This window comes from Pholcus phalangioides, unplaced genomic scaffold (genome assembly GCF_987345545.1).
Source record: "Pholcus phalangioides strain wild (caught in Gottingen) unplaced genomic scaffold, Ppha-v1.0 ptg000021l_1, whole genome shotgun sequence".
NCBI classification, from domain to species: domain Eukaryota; kingdom Metazoa; phylum Arthropoda; class Arachnida; order Araneae; family Pholcidae; genus Pholcus; species Pholcus phalangioides.
The window spans coordinates 10,667,729-10,689,473 of NW_028301614.1; the positions used below are offsets into that span (position 1 = coordinate 10,667,729).

A 21,745-nucleotide genomic window follows, 5' to 3' on the forward strand; every position below is an offset into this window, starting at 1 on the left:
GTTGAGCTGTGAAGCAGGCTAAAATACGGTGTGGGGGGGGGGGGGGAATGTGAAGCTAAAAAATAGAGGGCTAAACATGGTAGGACTTTGCTGGTTTTATTTGTGCAATTTTACATGAATCTAAGAAAATTAGCTTGTAAATTATTAGAACATCAATGTCATGTGCCCTCTCTCTCTTTCTCTCAGCCCTCAAATATCTTTGAATATACACCCAAAAAAAAAATTATTTGATTTTGGACATGCAACGCTTTCAGGTCTGTCAAAAGGTTTTTAAAAGCATTCTAGTAACTTTTTCTATTAGCTTATTTACGGTAACTATACCTTTCATTATTATTAAAACAACTTGAGTCAAAAATATTGAGTCCAACTTGACATAGGATCACAAAGGGTTAGCGTATGTCTGAAAGAATAATGTGCATCTCTTACACACTGGCACTAAGTACTTGATCGAGTGTAAACTGAAGTAACAAAAATGTATAGGAAAGGGAAATAGAAATGTTCTGTGATAGTTGAGCCGGATATCATTATTAGAATTTTTATTTGGCTCCAAAAAAAAGGCCAACTAGTAAAATTTGTGATTATATTAGAAGAAATGTTCCACGTAGCAATCATCTTTCAAACCGAGCACAACTGAGGTCTATCACCATCTATGGGTGCACCATCTATATTTCAGAAGTGAAGTGAGTGATGTGTTATGATTGAATTACATTTGTACTGTTTGCAGGTCTGTTGCTCTCTGTGGCAAGACTTTTTAAAGGGGAGATCGGCTCGCATTTGCACCTTGAAGTTGGGGGCGTAGCAATCATCTGAAAATTCAGTGAGATATCTGTCATTGTAATTCTTGATTTTTGCCTCTTTTTGTGTGAACAGTAGACTTTGCCTCTCTTGAGTTGTATGGTAGACTCTTGACAATCTCCAGCATATACCAGACCAGGGTGTACCGAATTACTGAAATCGCCATATTGCTGGAAGCCAATTGAAAAAGTCCATTTAAATAATATAAACTTCTGCGCAAATATGCAGTGGCATGTTCCCATTTTCAGTGGCTCAATGAAAACCTGTCTAAAATTCCTGAATTACTGGATCGGTCAAACTACCTCATAGCCGGATTATTGAGAGTCTACTGTACTGCAATTTTTTAACCCTTACAGCGGCATGAATAAGATATCTCACCCAGCTTGATGCCTTCTAGTTCGGCAATTATGAATGTATCCCCTCCTTAAAACCCTCTTATTTAGGCAATGACGAGCCCAGATACTACGATGTATTTTTTTACAATCAAACATGTTTTCCATCCCCTACCCCCCAACTAGTCAGATCAACTGCCAGAGAGCACTGTTAGATTTTGTTCAGAGTTTGATAACAAGAACAAACTTGTTTCCTTTCCTTCAGGATAGTATAAGAATATGCATACAGTACAAATAATAGAAAAGGCTAGGATATTTCTCTCTTCAGTTTTTTTTACTATTTTCAAAGTTTGGAGGGAGAAAGCATCAGCTGAGCAAAATCAGAAAAAATATTCTTCTCAAAAAAGGGTGTGGTATTTTGCAGGGGATTTAGTGATTTCTATTGTGGCAGTTATAATGTAGATCAGTGGAATTTTATAAATCACTTAAAGGGTTAGTGATTGGTTATGTGCGTACATGTTAGACGTGACAGAAATCAAGAAATTCAATCACTGATATCCAAGCGAACTCTCACTCAGTTGTTGTAGGGGTGAATTCATGGAACAATAGGGGACAAATTTTCGATTGTGTGGGGGTCACTCTATAAAATTTTAATTTTTGTATTGCATTAAAACCCCTCTTAATGGTGGTGGTTCCCCCTTTTCAAAGTCTAAACAATAATTTCTATTGTATAATAAGAGTATGCATTTTAAATTCAAACCTGTGGTTAACATTCTACCCTTTTTAACAGAATTTTTTTTTATCCTGTCAGTGTTCGCAAAAGAAGGGTTTTACCATAGTAGTTTTTAAGAAAATCGCACAGACAGTGGAATTTTCTTCTTTGCGGACAGTTTTTCATATTTTACTTGAATTTTTAAAATTAACCAAATAATTGTTATTAATAACTTTATTAATACTTTCTGTGAAACATCATGTATAGTGGCGACACAGGAAGTGGTTAGTAAAAAAAAAAATCTTTGTAATGCAATAAAAATTTGATTTTTATTTATTACTGTATGCTCAAAATAAAAATTGACAAAAATGTAAAAATAATATATATTCTTTCCAACATATATTCACACAACAACCAAGAGTTCACCTAAATGGTTAAAAGACAGGGAAAATGTGGCTGATTTTGCAAAGGCCTCTCAAGAATTATTTCCATTATACAAAACACATTGCAATCATGGTTAAATATTAATACCAACTGCCTCATGTCTATAGCATCACTGCAACATTTATCAAGTAAAGCATATATATAAAAAAATCCTGCGAAGACTTATGCAGTAGTTTTTGTTAATGAAGCAAGATGAAATTTGAGAACTTGACAAAATAAATTGTTAAGTAACTTCATAAATGATAAACAAGATCTTGTAGTTTCGACAATCTCACAGGAAGTAGGTGAAAGTGGCTAATCATTATGGATGGATTATATTACTGAAAAATTCACATAGATAAAATCATTTGAAATATTCTAAGAAATTGAAGTCTCGTGAAGAAAAAAATGTAGTCTAGCAAACTTGTTAGCATTCTTCCTACAACAAAGAAATCTGCTGTATTCGTGGGATGAACATAAAGTTGAAAGCTGTTCAAAACCGCTTTTCTTTTACGTCTCTCACTGGGAAAGCTTGAGGCGAGCACCCACTGTTCTGCATGGGGGACTTTTCATGGTATCTGTGTGCAGGGCAGTAACCGGGATGTGGGAGGAAGAGACAAACAAGATTTTGCTGCCACCCCGGCTGCCAGCTGATTTCAAACTCATGAAGCCTTGGAGAACATTCCCAAAACTTCTAATGTTTGCAGCAAAATTAGAATGAGATCAGAATTTTAAATGCTTCCCCAGACATCCCTGCTTGATCAGAAGCAGTACATCAAAGGAACCCTCAGAGTCCCATGAAACAATATTTACAATCACAGCAATCAGTCTAATTTGATCCCTGAATATTACTTTTGTGCCCAACTTAAAATTTATTCTAATTTGTAATCATGTATATGTATAGTGTGACCATGGGAAGATGGCCTCTGACAATGAATGGCCTTCATGACGAAAAGAGGATTCATTCTCTTCAATAGGGAGAAATGGGGGGGGGGAGGAGAAAGAACTTCAACTCATTTTCTTTCTTCCTACTGAAAAGAACGAACCCTCTATTTTCGTCATGAAGGCCATTCTTGGTATAAAATGGCTTGGATAATTGAAATACTTGAAGTTAAAATGTGGGAAATCAGAAGAGGTACACTGGGCTTGAGCTATGAGAAAGACATGATTTTTTAACATGTTTACATTGGAAGAAAGCAGGCGTTGGGGGAGACGATTAAAGTGTTTGAAATTTTCAACGGGATGGACAGGATTTACCATGCATTATTCATACACTGTCAATCGACTGCTTCAACAAGAGAACACCAGGGGTGTTGTTTGGTAAGAGTCAGCTCCAGGTTTTGGTGTTGCAAGAAAATTTTCCTCTAACAGAATTGGGAATAAATGGAATAGCTTATCCTGTGTGTTGTGAGTTCCATTACAATTGACATGTTTAAAAAGAATTATGACACTCCTGTAGGGATAAAAATTAAGAAACTATCCATACTTAAAATGAAGGCAGCCACAATTTCTTAAGGGCTATATATTACATTGTACTCGTTGTTTTTAGTTTTATCACGAAAATTGCTTTTTATTCTGGGTTGCTAAATTTTTAATATGCAACGAAATCTTCATATAACGATACTCTACAGACCACAAAAAATATTGCTGCAGAGAGATTATTATTATAGATCATTGTCAGGTTTTATTGAATTTTGACAGCGATATTACTATGGGAATTTCTTGTTTTCAGCCACCTCATTGGGCAGTTGTAGCTTTTGTATTTTAAACGAATAAATCAATTAGCCAAAAAAATGAATTTGAGCTTCAAAAATTTTGTAATGCATTATTTAACCCCAAGAGAATATGAACAAATCTCAGACCAGATTCACTAATCATTTTCATCCCACATCACGATACTTAACAGCTGAAAATTATTACTTGATGTTAATTTTTCATTAGGCAAACCTGTGGTAAAACGTATATTCAATGAGATAATGAGATACATTTCGCTTGATGAAAGATACAGTATTATTTGTGTACAAATGGTATTTAAAAATGTCTTTCACAACAAAAAATTTCATGTAGTAAATTAGAATTATAATGAATTTTTTATTTTTTGACAACATTCATTCCGGTAAATGCATTTTCTGATGGAACAACTGATATAGGTGTATATAAGAAAATTACTGCCATAAAATATGTATCCCAAAAAATAAGAATTTAAAAAATGCAAATAAACCTGTGATGATGCACAATTATATTCTGGTATGGCACAAACAAGGTAAAATTACAATAACCATAACCACCGCACAACAGCCTTCAAGAAACTCCTTGTTTGAAAGATGTATTACTTGACTGGTATAATAGTTCACAAAAAAGCAATCAGCCACACATATTCTTTTGTAAAACTTGACCATATGTCTAATTTCTGTAACTACACACTACAATATTATGGCGAAATAGTTCTACAGTTGGCTGACAAAAGATTTCGTAACATAAAATGACACATTTATTCGATGAAGGCAACTGATAGGCATCAGAATTAAAATATGTCTTCAAGCTCTTCTGTAGAAAATTGGATTGATGTCATACCCATTTTGAAAAACTTCTAGGAACACATTTCCCACTACATTCAGCCAAAGACCTTGGAGATCTGTTAGCAGGGGCAAATTGTGTTTAATATTCTTGTCCATATGGCTGGTTGCTTTTCATATGAATCAGTCAAGTTTATTGTAATTAAAATTTTCCAAGAAAAACTTTTCCACAGTCTCCGTAATGGCTTACATTCAGGAATTGCGACCAAATCACCCCTACTTTCCCCGGGAACCCTTGTATCATAGACAGGGCTGTCTTAACTGCACCATGAGCCACCCCCCCCCCCCCACTATCTAGCTAGAAGTACCCACCTACTTATTTACACATATACTCTCAAAAATCATATAAAATGGAACATTGTTTATACACCCTTTTAAGAAGCTGCATCAAATTGCCATATGAATGCGGAAATCACACTACTGAAACTTCTTTCAAAATTACCTTCTTTAATAGACCTAAAAGAAAATATTGTAATAATTCAATGGCTTTAATTCAGCTGAGAACAAATTGAAAAATAATTAAGGCACCAGCCAAATTTCTTAGGAGCCAAGCACAGTTTTTCAGAAGAAAAACAGCCCTAGATATCACATTCTAAAATGTTCATAGCTGATACAATGCTTATTCTCGTACCTGTCAACAACCACTCCAAACGTTAATGGCTTTTGTGATAAAACAATGTACAAGAAAAATGATTTCAAAACATGTTTGTTTTACAATCTATGAAAATTATGTAGATTCGACATGGAGAAATTATCTCTTTTCCAAAAAATTTGAAATTCAAGTTGAAATGAAGTCAAATAATTGAGGTTGTGCTTAGAATAAATGAAATATTTGAACACTAAAAAGTACAGGAATGAATTCAGACTGAAGCCAAATGCCAAAGTGATAAATTGAGTGACGTATATAAAAACAAGGTTCCACTGTAGTGCCAAATCTTATTATTAAGATGCCCTCCATCAGCTGTGCCCATACATTTATACAGCTCTGATTATAACCTGCTTTTAGTGCATCTCATGTTCACAACTGTATCTGTCAAACTTAAATGTTGAGTCTTGAACCATAGTTATAGGTCATACCTTACTGGATACATAATTATATATTCATTTTTTTCATATCAGAAATCAGCATATACTAGTATATACTACATAAACTTTACGCACTTAATGCAGTCTAGGTAATGGTGGGTTCACACTTTATGAGCAATGTATTTTAAGTAATTTTTCAGATGAAATATGTCGAAAATCACTTGTGAAAATCAATTACCATATTTATCTAACAGATTCCCACACTTCTCACATTTGTGATATCTTTTTGGAGGAATGAGATCATCTTGTGTGCAAATCACTGGCCAATCTCAAAGTGATGTAGCACACTGACAAGGGAATCAAAGCCCTATTAATACTTCAATATAATTTTATCTCCAAAATATCTCACCTCGTCTAGGACCAATATAATACAGTCAACACTCATTATAATGACCCCTATCATTCCATGGAAAATGAATGTTATATTGGGAGGTCATTATATTGAAAATAAAACATATAGGATAGTCAATATATGAAAACATTTGGGACTACGGGCTGTTGTAATGGAATGGTTGTTTGTCTGCAAGCACATGGTCATTATAACGAGTGTTGACTATAATATCATAAGGTGCTGCTGCAGCATCAGACTATTTGGAAATCTTAAGAAGTCATCAACGAATAAGGGAATCAATTGTTAAACTCTCAAGTAACCAAAACTTCCTATTAGCAAAATAAACACCTATATGCAGAATCACAGAGTTCCTGTCCGAATATAGAATTCTTAAGTTATTCAATGGAAATTTGAGCACAGGTTATGGTGTGACTTTCAGTCAACTTCTAGTAAAATTGAATTGAATATAATTAATACAAAAGTAACCTAGATGTAGAGTTCAAACAATAAACTTACAGATATATGTATTCTGAAATTGATGGAAAAAATTAAATGAAAGCACTATATATATAAACAACATATAAATAAGTACTATTACAGGTAAATGAAAATATGACAAGGGGAAAAAATTCATCATGGATGTCCAAAATTTGGACCAACCTGTGTCACAAGTTACAGTTCTGTAACTGGCCATTATCGAGATAGAAAAGTTTGTTAATGGTTACAGTAGGCTATACAAAAACATCGACATTGTGATATCCAGTCCACGAATAAAAAAATGTATAATCGCTAAAACTCTTGTAGTAAAGTTCAATGTTTAAAATGATAGTGTAAATAGCAATTAATATAGCCATTTGATAAAAAAAATGCAATGCAAGTTGGACGTGTCTATTATAAAATGAAAAACGTTCAAGTTCCATGGAGAATGATTAAATCTTAAACTGCTTCCATTGCTCATAGCCGATGAGCTAGTAGGCTGTGCCAATCACTTCTTAATGACTTTAGATGCTGACAAAAAAAAAATCAGTAATTTCACATAGGATGACGATTCATTAGAAAAACTTGGCTGCCCAAATGTGAAAAATTTAACAACAAATTTTCTGAAAGCTCCATTACTTATGCTACCTTTGCAATGAGCAAATGAAGAGAAAAATTGTATCATTGTGGGGGAAGGCACTAATTTTTCTATGGATACGCAAGCTCTCATCAACAATATAGGCCACAGGAACCACAGTGAGCTTAGGATATTAATGTGTGACTGTTCAGTGCTTTGAAATGGTTCTTTATTAGACTATTCTAGGGGCCACAGATAAACGTTGACTGTCATAAGGGAGCTGTGAGTAGAAAAGGTATGGGATACACTGGGTTAAAGTATAGTGAGCTAAATGCATATTTTTAAAAATATTTTTCGCGACCAACATATAATCAAACCTTGTTATAACACCCCGATAAACATATGTATGTGTATTATAAATTATTTGTTCTCATCTTCTTGTGAATATTTTCTACCCGGATGTTGTACAACACCCCCCCCCCCCCACTAACACCAGAAATTTTTGGTGAACTAATCTTCCATATGTAGGGATTAAACAGGATAATTTGTGATTTGATAGAACGTAAATCTCATTAAAGTGCCACAATTCTGCAAAACCAATGCTGCATTAAATCACGGTTTGACTGGACTTTAGAGTGAAAAAATTTATTCATCGATTTACATTTCAGTCATATCATGTGAATAAATTAAGTTTTTATTTTTATTAACCTTTTTTTAAATTTTGAAACTTCATTTGATCATTCTTGTCGCCACTATAGTCATTTTCTGCACACGAGGGCTAATTAGACCAGGACCTACAATTTATTGACGATTCCGAACGTTAGACTTTTTTAAATACTCATTGAAGGGTTGGTGCGCTAACCCCTTGATGTGGGACTCACTGCGGTAGCAATTTTTTCGGTGGTCATGTTACCATTTCTATTGTACTCCTGTGTCAGTAAAGTTTCTGACAAGGATGAACCGGATATCAAACTCGTGACACCTCTGAACATCCTTTTCTTAAATCTTCTTTCTTAAAAAAAAAATGGAGGGGGGAGTAAGCTTTATCATAGACATGGTCACACGTTTTGAGGTGAATACTTTTTTTGTACCTTGAATCAGGTGATACGTACTCGCATAATGAAATTATGTCATTATCATTGGCTTTGTTTTTGGAATAGCTAACAAACGATACCAATGTCGTCTATTTTCGTTGTGAACTGTTCGAGATATAGCAAGGAAACAATTTGTTATGAATCACAGCAGCGGGGCTGGTGCCAGGAAGGAAAGACATATTAAAACCAGAATGATATTATTAGATTTGTATTTGCATTGTGCATCTGAAGATACCATTGCTTTTGACTTGCACTGGGTACTTCCTGAGATATCAGCATTCAAAGAATTTTGTCACAACTTTCTGCCAATGCTCCCAGTATCATCAGGTGAGTTAAAAGACATATTCATGTCAAAAAGCATCAAATTATAGAATTTTACACTCAATGTATGTTTCACAGAAAGTAATATCAGATTAAAGATTCTTAATTGGACACAAAATACTTTTCTGTGTAAAAACATATCAACATAAAACAAATGCTTCTGTTACAAGATTCGTACAAACACAATTAGCACAAAGATGAAAAAAAAAAAACTATAGTAAATGAAAAAATTTTGATTTTTTTAAATCACTGCAAGTTTTTAAAAAAAGTGGAAAGTAACGAAAAAACTAACATATTTTTATCTTTCAAACAATATCTTGTTTAACTATGAAATAAATAAAAAAAAAATTTAGAATATTTCTCGAATATCCAAGACTCACTGGTATAAACTATTATTTGCTTGTTACTCATTTTGGAAATGCCAACTCAGTTCGTGATACATGAAGGCGATGAAAAAAAATGTCAACAGTTAATGCCAGGATGAAAGCTCGATTTTTTTTTATATAACCTTGAACAAAAGATTTTGTCACTAACATAATGTAAAAATTTAACAAATATCAACAACTAATGTGAAAAAAAGAAAAACATACTAATAATCAGCTTTTTTAAACTCGCCCGTAAAACTCGAAAAGGCAGTGACAATCAAATTATGGAAAAAAAATCCAAACAAAACTGTATATTAAGATAAACATTGCTCTCACATACTAAACATTTTTGTACTAGGCTCAAAGTACATGCTTTGCAATGTCTCAAAATGCATGAAGAAGGCGATACTTTAATACTATTGTTATAATGAAAACGTGTTTCTTCTAGAAGCCGCTGCAGACAGAATTGGTTGTCTCACATCAGACTCCTCAGTCATGACATCTATTTTAACCCATTCTTTAGTTTTAGATGAGAGTTTTATTGCATCTATAACGCACTGTATGTACTGGCCATCTTCGAAAGAAGCAGCGATGGACACCGGCTCCTTCACCCAACACTGAAGGTCTTCGAATGACGCAAAAGAATCTCGCAGTGAGCTCACCATTTTCACGAGCCCTTTCATGTAAGGTTTCGGAAGGATAATGTTCAAACAATTATGAAAATAATCTTTCGTTGCATTAGCTATTAAAGGCAAAGAAGAGGCTTTAGGCAGTACTGGGGATTTCTTCAAGTCCTCTATATCGAGATACAGAACATCTTCCTTCAATGAATCTTTCTTCTGCCCGTATAGGTCTCCTCCCCGGACGACTACGTGACCTTTAGTCCCGCAGACCAAGACCTCTTGATTGAACTGTCCGGGAAGATGTTCGTTGAGGGTAACGGTAGCACAAGCTCCACCATCTAGTTCCATTTGGAATGTACAGAAATCATCGCTCGTTATCTGACGAATACCCTTGATGTGTTCTGTGTGTTTTGTGAATGTCCTCACCATCCCGTGCACTTTGACAGCTCGACAGCCAGTCACATAAGCGATTATATCGATAACGTGACTACCAATGTTTGTCAATAGTCCGCCACCCATTAGTTCATCGCACATCCAATCATAATGGTTGTGGATCAAATTACCACATTGCACGTGGACATCACAAACAGTCAGATCTCCGATGTAACCATCCTTGACTGCTTTCTTCATCTGTATGAACGCTGGCAGGAATCTCAGGCTGTGGAAAAGGATGGATATGAGCGAAGGGTAGTACTGAGCAGCGTGGACCATCTTCAGGACCTCCGCCTCGCACAGCCCCGCCGGAACGTCGCACAGCACGTGCTTGCCGATGCCGAGAGCCTTGACCGCGATCTGCGAGTGGAGGTGCGGCGGGCACATGATACACACCAGGTCTACATCTTTCTTGAGGAGCACTTCGTCCACGTTATTCGTCGCGAACGGGATGTCCAGCTCACTAGCGACGTTCTCGGCGTCCTCCAAGGTGCGTCCCCATATAGCCTCGACTTTGAAACCTCGCGATCGCAAGCACGGAACCAATATCCTGACCGTCCTTCCTGTGCCAAACACACCTACACCAGGTAACATAGCAATTATGAAAGATGACGATGACAACAATCTAGCCGATGGCGATGATCGCATAGAAGAGTGATGTCTTCGCGTCGGGTAATGACCGTAAACAAGAGATCATACAGCAATAATAGCCCATGACGAAATCCCTAACTACGGGAAAACTGGTTATTATAAAGCAACACACTCGGACACCAAACAGTCATGGCAGACGCCATATCTGGTGGCAAACCACAACATTACAAATACATTGACTTGACTCGACCATTTTTCAAGACATAATGGAATTCAGTTTTAAAAATAAGTGATGTAAAATAAGTGAAGAAAATATCACTTAATCATCCGATTCTATTGAATACCTTTAATTTATCAACACTTTATTTGAATTCATTCCAATGACCCAATTCATTTGACCCATTAGGAAAGTGGGCGAAAAGACCACTGTGGTATGAACCGTCAAAAATACTATCTACTTTTTGTTTGTAAACAATAACCTCCCATTTCATTTACCCAAAAATTATAGTCATATTACTTATTTAATCTTATTAATTAGCTATGATTAAGAAAGCCACGTTTGCTATGGGATGCTTTTGGGGTCCCGATGCCTTATTTGGCTGCGTCCCTGGAGTTGTGCGCACGTGTGTTGGGTATTGCGGTGGATCCACGCCGAATCCTACTTATAAAAATATGTATGAATTTGAAATTTTTTAATATGAATGATTTTGAAATACCATATTTCTTTCGTGATTTAATTAATGTTTTAGCTTTAAAGAGTGCAAATGAAAAATCGAGTTTCGAAGATTTATCATATACTAAAATTAGGGATGTATAAAATTCTCGAGAATAATCTGTAGGAGAATATTCTCTGGAGGAGTTTCTATTACAAATAACTTGAGAATATTCTTATTATTTTCTAAAAGAATGTTCACTAGTAATTGATAATAGCAGTCCTTTAAGAGAATATTCTCAGTCCCTGTCTCTGAAGGGGGGAATATTAAAGTTTGTAGCCCACAATATTAAAAGTTTGAAAGCAAGAAAATTAAACCAACAGGGCTGAATTGTACAACTTTCAAAGAAATATGAGTGATACTGAATTTAAGTGTACGTACATTGAAGAAAACAACAGTTCTGTATCTTAGAATGAAGGTGATTATATAAGAATAGCTTCCTTTATCATTCAACTTAGGTTTAATTTTTTTGCTTTGAACTTAGAAAATTTATCCAATTTTAAAATAACTTTTAAGCTTCCAATCTTAAGGCTTCTAAAATCTTTGTAACCAAACTTCTAAAACCTCTCACCATGACCGAGAGAATATTATTCTCGAACTATAAATTGTCATTTAGGGGTGATTAGGTTAAAAATTGCATAGTTTTAAATGTTTCAGCAATTAAAACTGATTTATATTTCATAATATAGACAAAATTAGTAAAAAAAAATAATCATTATTTAAAAGAAAAATGAATATTCTCAATTACTCTCAAATTTTTACATCCAGAAGAATATTCTCAGAGAAAACAACTAGGAGAAGATCCTTCAATTACTTCATTATGAGTACTTGAAGGAATCCACTAGGAGTTGAATCTTAAGGTCCAATCCCCACCTTCTCGTGGTGCAGCCGTAAGTAGCTACCCTTAACTGGCATTGTGAAAATCCTGTGTGTAACTGGCGTCATGAGGTCATTTTGATCCCAGTGTTAATACATTTTAAAAATCAACAAAAAGAGTTTTCATAAAAGCAATGGGTTTTTTACATGCCTTCATTCATCCATCAATTAGTTCACTAAATAATGTTTCAAATTTCTATAATTATTTTTCCAAAATTTTTGTTTTATTAACACACACATTCGAAAAAAAATGGAGGAATACATGACATGAAACATTTTTAAAATAATACGTTAAATCTTTTACAATACAATTTTCATGATTAAAAATTGAACAGATACGTTTGAAATATACTAAAATAAAATTTACAAATTAAAATATTGACACTATATTTTCACAAGTACCAAAATTAGTCTTATTCTAAGTTGGAGACACAGTAGCTACTTGCAAACACCATGCCATGTTGATCACACAGATCTTATGTACAATTCACTAAAAACACTATCCTCATGATCACCTCTTATATCCTATGTTTCACCATTAATTTGAAACCATTATTGAGAAAACTGGCACTCTTCCAATATGCCATTTTGATCTGAACATTCTGAGAAGTAGAAGACTTTTATGAAGAATTAGACAAGATGAATAGTAAAGGAAACCATCATATCAAAATAGTAATGGATGACTTCAATGCTAGAATTGGAGAGAGAAGAAGCTCAGTCAGAAGTCATGACTAAGGTGTACGAAACGAGAGAGGAAACAGACTCGTCGAATTTTCAGAGAGCAAACAGTTATGCATCAGGAATTCATTTTTAAGAAGAAACCTCAAAGAAAGTGGACCTGGAGAAGACCAACCAGAACAACAAGCGAGATCGACTACATCCTATATATCTAATAAGAAGCATATGATCCAAGAGTGCAGTGTTCTCAACAAATTCAACACAAGAAGGAATCATCGATTGGTGAGATGTAGAATAATGCTTAACACTAGAATGGAAAGAGCAAAAATTATCAAAACTACAAGAACTGTCATCGATATGGCAAATCTTCAAGAACACTGATATGAATTCCAGTTAGAGCTGAAGAACCGATTTGATTTGTTATATAACACCACTGAAGATGGACAAGATGTCACCATGATGAACAGAACTTTAACCACTACCCTAAAAGAAGTCGCTGGAGAAAAATCAAACCAGTGAAGAAAATAACAGAAGAAACAAAGAAACTTATGAAAGACCGGAGAGAATTTCAGATTAAGAAGAATGACCCTAAATCAAAAGTGAAATATGCGGCACTTTGTAAGATGGTATGAAAAAGCAGATTACAGAAGATGCCAGGAAGTTTAATTGTGATATTGTAAAGAAAGCACAGGAAGAAAATCAGAGCTTAAAATCAGCTAAACGAAAACTGTGTGTTGGGAAAAAGGAAATTTTTGCACTAAAAAGGAAAGATGGAAATTAAATCATTAGTATTGTTGAGGAATTTTATAATACCTATATAAACATGAAGAACAGGATCAGAACAGAGGAAACAGAGCAGGAAGAAAAGAAAATGGAGCCGAATTTGTACAAATAGCACCCGTGCTGAAAGAAGAAGTCTACAAGTCTATAAGATGTATGAAAAAAGGGAAATGTCCAGGTGAAGATGGGATTTCAATAGACATTATTAAAGAAGCAGGAGAAGAATTTGCCAGTATGTTAGCTACTTTGTTCACAAATTGTCTCACAAAATCGGATGTGTCTGAAGAATGGAGTGATGCAATGATGGTTCTTCTTTACAAAAAGGGCGAAAAAGAGGATATCAAGAATTATTGACCATACTCTTATCAGTAATTTATAAGATCTTCGCTAAAGTGCTGATATATATAGGTTTGAATCCACATTGGACGAAGCCCAACGAAAAGAACAAACATTCTTTCAAAGTGGATTTAGCACAATGGATCACATCCACACAATCAGGGAACTCATAGAGAGACACAAGGAATACTAATTACCGTTGTTTATGGCCTTCATTGATTTTGAGAAAGCGTTTGACTCTGTCTTCACATCTGCTGTTTTTAAGGCTCTATTAGTAATTGGGACATGCATTAATATTATCAGGAAACTATATGACAAAGCAACTGCAACCATTCGTTTGGCTAAAGGAAAAGCAAAGATTAAACTTGGGAAAGGAGTCCAGCAGGGTGATACTATCTCACCAAAACTCTTTACCGCTGTTCTAGAAAAACTATTTAGGAAATTGGATTGGGACAAGAAAGGAATTAAAATAAACCAATCGAGTTTTGCAGACGACATTGTTATTATCAGCATTAATCCAGACGAACTAAAAGAAATGATACAAAAACTGGCAAAGGCAAGTATTCAGGTGGGTTTGAAGATGAATCTGCAAAAGACTAAAGTTATGTTCAACTTCTTTGCTTTGAAAAAGATGATCCTGCTCAACAATACAAAGATAGAAGAAGTAGACAGTTATTGTTACGATCTACAGACGATGGATGGTGCGATTTGTTCGATGGCTCTCAGAAATATCAAAATCAGTTGATACTGGTTTTGGCATTGCGCAAAGGCATGAGATTGGCGAAGAATTGGTAAGAGTTGGACAGAAGCTCCCGCTCCCCCAGGCAGTGGTTCCGCACCTTTGTACGGTGGCGCTGCCAAATTGGAAACTGTAAAGTATGATTTTGTAGAATGTTCCTTTTCTCGAAGCTTCGACCAAACCTATAAATAGTAGCCAGATTCCAGAATAGAAAGAGTGGATGAAAAACCAGTTGGGTTTGAACTTTGCGAGAAAGTTGTTAGCTCTCTGATTAGCTTGTAAATATGTGTAAATTGCTGTTCTGTAAATAAATCTGTGTTTGTCAGTCGAACCACTTCTAGTTTTGCAATCTCAAAGTCTTGTGGAAAATTGTTCTGGATAATTTTCCACACGATAATTCAAAGTCCAGAGTCACTCGAAAAAAGTTTGAATTATCCGTTTAATCTATCACCTTGATCATTAAAACGACCACAAATTGCAATGCAATAATCAACATTTACATAGGATGAAAATTATCAATTATTGAAACGTTACCATCAGTTACAAAACTTTAAATTTTGCTTATCATTCTTATTCTATCAAATATACTTTCATTATGCCCCAAAAGCAGAATGTTTTGCATTGTTCTGCAACGAGCCGTTGGTTCACTGGAAATGTTCTGTGGTAAAAATCTGCACAATAGTGTTTTTTGCACCTTTTCTTGAAATTCTTCCAGATTGTTCTGCAGTAGCACTAGTTGTTCTGAGATGTACGTCACAGATTTCGGCATATTCTCCTTTGGCGCATTAACGTATTACAATCCGAACTTTCTGATACTTATTCTTAATTAAGACAGAAAGATTCAGATTTTGAATGTTACACCTTGATCTTTTATGTGTTGAAGAGAATAATCTGTATTAAGTGGTACACATTATAGATGCACTCCAGCTAAGCAATGTTAAAATGGACATTTAATTACAGAGAAAGATTAGAGGAAAAACTGTTTTCAAACCACCATTTGTTTTTGAAAATTTGCTGTTTAACAAATTTATCGAGAAAATCAAAGCCTCACTTGTACAAATTTACCAAAATAAATTTGCTCATATACAAAAATCATGATTTTTTTCTTCCAAATTTGAATTATCAAAAAAATTGAATTAAACAATAAATTTTAGCACTAAATTAGATAGAAAACTTGAAAGGAGTTCGTGAAAGTTCGAATTATTCAAAATTTAAATAAGCCAAGTTTAAATTAACCAAGTTCTATGGTATTTTTCATGTTTAAAATTATTGGTATTCATTTGTTCATGGCTTCTGTGCCCATTTCTTGCACTTTTTTATCATGAAGAAAATGTGAATGGGTAAATTAGAGCTTTTGTGTTAATTTTTCATACCCAAGAAATTCTTAATTATTTTTTCATCCAGTGTTTGACCAGAGATAAAAGATAAGTACCCTGTGTAATTTGTAAAAAAAATGATACATTTGTTTTTCTTTTTCAGAGGAGACCATACTGAAACTATAGATATTGACTACAATGATGAGTTAATATCATACAGTGATTTATTGCCATATTTCTGGGAGAATCATGATCCTACAAGAACTCACAAGCTGCAGTACAGGTCTGCATTATTTTACCGTGATGAAGAACAGAAAAAACTTATTGAAGAAAATAAAACTAAAGCAGAGAAAGGGTCTCGTAAGCCAATTGTGACTGCCATATTGCCTTTCAAGAAATTCTATCCCGCTGAAGGGTATGAAGACTCTATATTCATTTTTAGTATACATATAGGCCTGTATAACAAAGAAATTTTCAGCTTTTGGTCAAATTAGGATCTAATTTTGATTTGCCATAATGTCCTGCATATAATCCACAAATGCAAATTTTATTATTTAAAAAAAAAAATTATCATATGGGTGAAAATTTCATTAATCCATAATGAAATCTCAACCCTTCCCACTGTTTATAAATTTCACTGATTTGCATTATAACTGACACAGTGGAAATAATCAAATCCCTCTGTAAAATGTTACGTGTAATGTTTCATGAACTCCAAGATTCTTTTTTATGTATCCGAATATTGGCGGACAACAAAATGAAAGAAAACATAATGCAATTTTTCACCAGTTCATGTTAAATTAATCAAATTTGTTAGTCCTTTCTATATAATTCACAGGACAATTTAACATCAGATTTCACATTTTAAAGTCATTGTCAACTTTCACAAATCAAGAAAAGTATATGGCTCATGATTAAATAAAAAATTTCTTACTAACAATGTTGTGCCAAGCTCCTTTATGTCCATTAAACTTCTATGTTCATCCATTGCTCATTGGCTAATTCACGATTTATATTGTTCTTTAACATCCATTGATTGTATTTGAAATCTTAGAACCAATCATTCCCAGAGGTACAGAGGTCTGTCATTTGGGGTTGCCCCCCCCTTCTCATCTTTGAAAAATACACTAGAAATGGTATACATATATACACACACACAAATATATATATATATATATATGCATATATTCAGTACATGTTCTTTGCCCCCCCCCCCTGAAAAAAGTTGAAATGATGGCCCTGGTGGAAAGAAGACCATTGTTGACCTTTCTGAGAAATAGCCAGTTTTGATAAAGCAAAGCAATGCAGAGAAGACCCATCATAGATTTCACTATGTGAAATAATCTCTACAAAGCCAGGCAGTTGTTGATAAAAAAGTATTCAGTTATAGAGAGTTCAAAATTAAGAAGCATTCACTATAATGTCAAAGAAATTCTCAAACTCTCATTTCTCTTTCTTTAAGAATTAAAAATGACTCTCATCATGGCACTTGCTCCTTGTAAAAATTATTCTGAGGTACTCAATTAAAGTATGAATAAAGACTAAATTTTTTACCCTCTTTTCATATTTTTGAGCTTCTTCTTTGGAGGTCATTCAAGTATTATCAAGTATTACGTCAGCATCGATTGGGGGTTTCCTGATTTGCTGACGAGGGGGGGGGGGTGGTTGGATGATGATGATGCTTACATCATCATCCACCCTTTATGAAGATATGAAATATTTTTAATGGCATCTTACTCTGTGTGCGAAAAACAGAAAAAAACCCTTGTGATAGTTATTGGGTACCTGAACTGACATTCTATTGATAAGTCCCCTACAGAGCCACTTTAGTGATTTATAAATTTTTCATGGATCCTTCAAGTGCTCAGGAAATATTTCCGGGCCGCTTAAGTGCTCTGAAACTGTGCCACAAATTACTCAAGTGATCTGTAATTATGCCACGGACCACTTAAGTAATCTGGGAATGTTCCGTGGTTAACTTTTGAGTGATGTAGAACCGTACTGGGGGCTGCTTAAGTGCTCTAAAACTGTGCCACATGTCACTCAAGGGATGTCTAAATGTGCCACAGATCTTTTAAGTGTTCTGTAATTGCGGTTACTTAGGTGATCTATGAATGTGAAAGTGATCTTTGAGGTCTACTTCAGTTATCTGAAAATGTGCCACTTAAATGCTACAGAATTGTGCCACGGGTCATTTAAGCAATTTGTAAATGTGCTGCTTAGTTCATATTTACAAAATTAAGTTTGAGGGGGGCAAGTCACATCAGATAACCTTCAGGGCCACATTTGGTCTCTGGGTCAAGCAGAAATTGATAATATCTTATAAAGGTATTTACTTTCGAAATTTAAATTTTTTTAAAAAAATGTTTTTCACATTAAAAAATATCTTTTTTCCCCATCTGGGAGGAGGGGCACGAGCCCCTATTCCCCCTTCCGGGTATGTTTCTGATATCCCACCAATATGCGTTAGGAGATTGGGAGCAGTGCTGACAAAATTCTGCTGACGCGGGGTCAAAAATGGCTAAAAATTTGCTGACATAATACTTGAACGGCCCCTTTGTGCACATGGGATGCATGAGGATTTTATTTTACTTCTGTTTCTTCCACTGACTGAGACCATGAGACCCATAGGGCTTACAATTTGAAGCTGCTTCCGAATCACTGGCAAATTTGTGGTAAAGAAACATTTCAATTGACAGAAAATTGTTGACTTCATGAAGACATGAAATTGATAAATGATAAGATGATTGAGAATTTCAATTGTTCAGTAGGTCGATTAAATCACTTTAATAACAAAACTTAGAATCAACAGCTGTGAGACCAAAAATCTATTTCAAGACTAGCATTCTGTTCATTCGTGAATTTTTGGAATAAAATTATCTAAAAAGATGTTTCAATGCAGATAATGCAGCAATTTTATAATCTGACAGAGTAAAAATTGGAAATTCGCTTATAATAAAAAGTCCATTACCACTAAAATTTCCCTTGTGATTGTCATCTATCATTATAATAGACTTCTACTGTAAATAATTGGTTCTTAGCAGGAAAATATGGTTGTAATGAATTTGGAATAAAAGGATTTATAGGTGTTCATAGCGAGAGAGAAAGAGAGGGTCAATATACAGTATTCATAACCGAATACTGATTATGAGTTCATGGTTTTAAATAACGCTGCGTAATTATGGGTTTGATCTTGCTGTGCAACAAAAAGAAAGGTCGGAAATTTATCTTCAAGTTTCCTTGTGATTTTTTTTAAGATCACAGAGAAGACGAAAATACAATGTTGTGTCAAGCATTATATATTATGTGCTTCATAAAAAAAATTTCCAGAGACCTTGTGCGAATCCTCACTAAATACATTAGATAACCCCTGTACATAAAATCGCATTACCACATAAAAATCATGTTTATATTACTAACACACAGAAATCTAACTTGAGATTTTGAAATCAGACTCTAATTTTAACTGGCAAATTCTGTGATAACGATGTCCCCTCTAGATTAGCTTCAAAGATAATTGTTGCTCAAACGCTTATTTTTATTAAATGTTTTCCGAAACCATACTCTCATTTATGCCATGCTACTATAAAGTTGCATTAATTGCTTGTTGTTCATAAATTCAATCATTCCTGTTTGTTTTCAAGAAAATTGTGATATTCTTTTAATACAATTATCTATTTATTGATAATTTTTCCCTTAGGTATCACCAGAAATACCACTTGCAGACTTTTCACAAATCGCTTTACAGCTCTCTAACTGCAGCACAAAAGGACTTGCACATGTCGACAGTTGCAGCGAGACTTAATGGCTATGTTTGCGGTAGAGGAACTATGGAAATGTTTGAAAAAGAGTTAAATTCACTAGGACTAACTGAAAAGCAAGCTAATTACATTCGGGAGCAGATTAAAAATCCAAATTATGGTGTTTGCTAATTAGAATTGAAAACCATGTTGAGCATATACTGTACTGGTACAAATATTGACAAATATATATACAAGAGTGTGTTTTTTTCCACTTTTATTTTGGTGAATGAATTCTGTTGATGGATTATTATTTTTTATTTGCCGTGAAATAACAGTTTTATCAGCAGAGACTGAAAAAAAAGCTTTCAATAAAAATAAAATTAGCCTTGATCAATTTTAATGAACTTTATTTTATACTGATTGTTGAAGTTTAGCTCTGGAGTAGATGAAAGAAAAAAAAACATTTGTCTTCATGATATATATTTATCATGAATATATATTATCATCATATATATTTATTTTTTCTTCGGTGTTGGAACTATATAATTATATGCTTGTTTTATGATTACAAATTTTATTTTATAGTTTATGAATTAAAAATTATTTTCAGCATTATACTGCTTTGAAATCAATTCTTTACCTTAGAGAGAGAAAGAAAGAGTTGTTTCTTTTCTCAGCCTACTATACCTCAAGGAAAGAGATTTCATGGTTATTATTGCCAGGGTGAACTTGGAAATGAAAGTTTCATCTCCGTCCACTAGTAATCAAATACAGTGCTCTTGCAAACCAGGTAAATGCACTTCTAATACACTACATAAGACATGGCATTGCTTTCATTATAACATGCAAAGTAGTGTTACTCTCTTCTGCGGCCACTTGTAAGGGACCATTTACTGAAGTTAAGAGAGGCTTTGAAGGCTCTATGTCAGGTTATCGTCAGGGCTGCAACTAGATATAAGCTTGTACTTTGTCACCTGGGGCAAACTGTCATTTTGGTGCCCCTTGCCATATAGAAGATGCAGTTGAAGGGTGAATTTGGCACCCTTTCTGGTCCGGCACCCGGGACACCAGACCCACCTGCTCCCCCTAGTTGTGGCCCTGGTTATTGTTGATGTTATAATGTATGTCAAGTACCTAGAGATATAAGCCTATATTTTGTATTCTATTCTCATTTCTATGGGTGGCTCAAGTATAAAAATTTTCAGACTGCCTGGTCTTACTGTTAATTCATGGTGTTTATAAAATGCATCAGCTCTTAAAATATTTTTAAGAGTTTTCAACTGGAAACATTTCCAGACAAACATATTTCACTTCACAGCTAGAAAATCCAAATTTATAACTTGAAGACCAGTATCACAGGATCATATGGACTAGTGATCCTCAACCTTTGGAGGCCCACAGCCCGGTTGATTTCATTTTTATTAGTGGAAGGCCAGATCATATACGTGACTAATGTGAAATAAATGGGTAAAAATGAAACAGTGAGCCACTCACAGCCCGGTTTGACTGATGTCAGGGCCTGGTACCGGCCCACGACAAGGTGGTTGAGGAAACACTGATATAGGCTACCTCCATCAACTCAAAAGTTTTTGATCTCGAATTTCCCATTTTTAAACAAAATCATAGCTTTTTCAACTTCTGCTCATACCAAAAAAAAAAAGTAGCAGCCAAACTGAAAAAAAGTTCCCTGTTAGAAAACACCACAGAGAGCGACAGTACAAAAACCCAATCATTACACTTCACTCATAATATTCAATATAGATGGCAGCAGTGAAAAATCAGATGCAACACTAGATCGCACTCAGACTGTTAGGTACACACACACTTTG

At 34.6% G+C, this 21,745-nt stretch overlaps 2 protein-coding genes across 2 annotated transcripts; one reads left to right on the forward strand and one right to left on the reverse strand.

The window, feature by feature from the left end:
- Positions 1 to 2,149: 2,149 nt before the first annotated feature.
- On the reverse strand, positions 2,150 to 10,956 carry LOC149070604 (glucose-fructose oxidoreductase domain-containing protein 1). The gene has a single exon (XM_089248972.1). The coding sequence runs from the start codon at positions 10,790 to 10,792 to the stop codon at positions 9,512 to 9,514; it is 1,281 nt and encodes a 426-aa protein (XP_089105098.1). The 5' UTR covers positions 10,793 to 10,956; the 3' UTR covers positions 2,150 to 9,511.
- Positions 10,957 to 11,183: 227 nt separating this feature from the next.
- Positions 11,184 to 20,531, forward strand: LOC149070605 (peptide methionine sulfoxide reductase-like). Its single transcript, XM_089249019.1, has 3 exons — positions 11,184 to 11,409; positions 16,337 to 16,588; positions 19,874 to 20,531. The coding sequence occupies exons 1-3, from the start codon at positions 11,276 to 11,278 to the stop codon at positions 20,103 to 20,105; spliced, it is 618 nt and encodes a 205-aa protein (XP_089105145.1). The 5' UTR covers positions 11,184 to 11,275; the 3' UTR covers positions 20,106 to 20,531.
- The last annotated feature ends 1,214 nt before the right edge of the window (positions 20,532 to 21,745 follow it).

Excerpts from the sequence above, each read along its gene's own strand:
- LOC149070604 (XM_089248972.1), bottom strand. The coding sequence starts at position 10,792 with ATGCGATCATCGCCATCGGCTAGATTGTTGTCATCGTCATCTTTCATA.
- LOC149070605 (XM_089249019.1), top strand. The coding sequence starts at position 11,276 with ATGATTAAGAAAGCCACGTTTGCTATGGGATGCTTTTGGGGTCCCGAT. Across the intron at positions 11,410-16,336 it reads AATCCTACTTATAAAAATAT|AGGAGACCATACTGAAACTA; the intron begins GTATGAATTTGA and ends TTTCTTTTTCAG. Across the intron at positions 16,589-19,873 it reads AAATTCTATCCCGCTGAAGG|GTATCACCAGAAATACCACT; the intron begins GTATGAAGACTC and ends TTTTTCCCTTAG.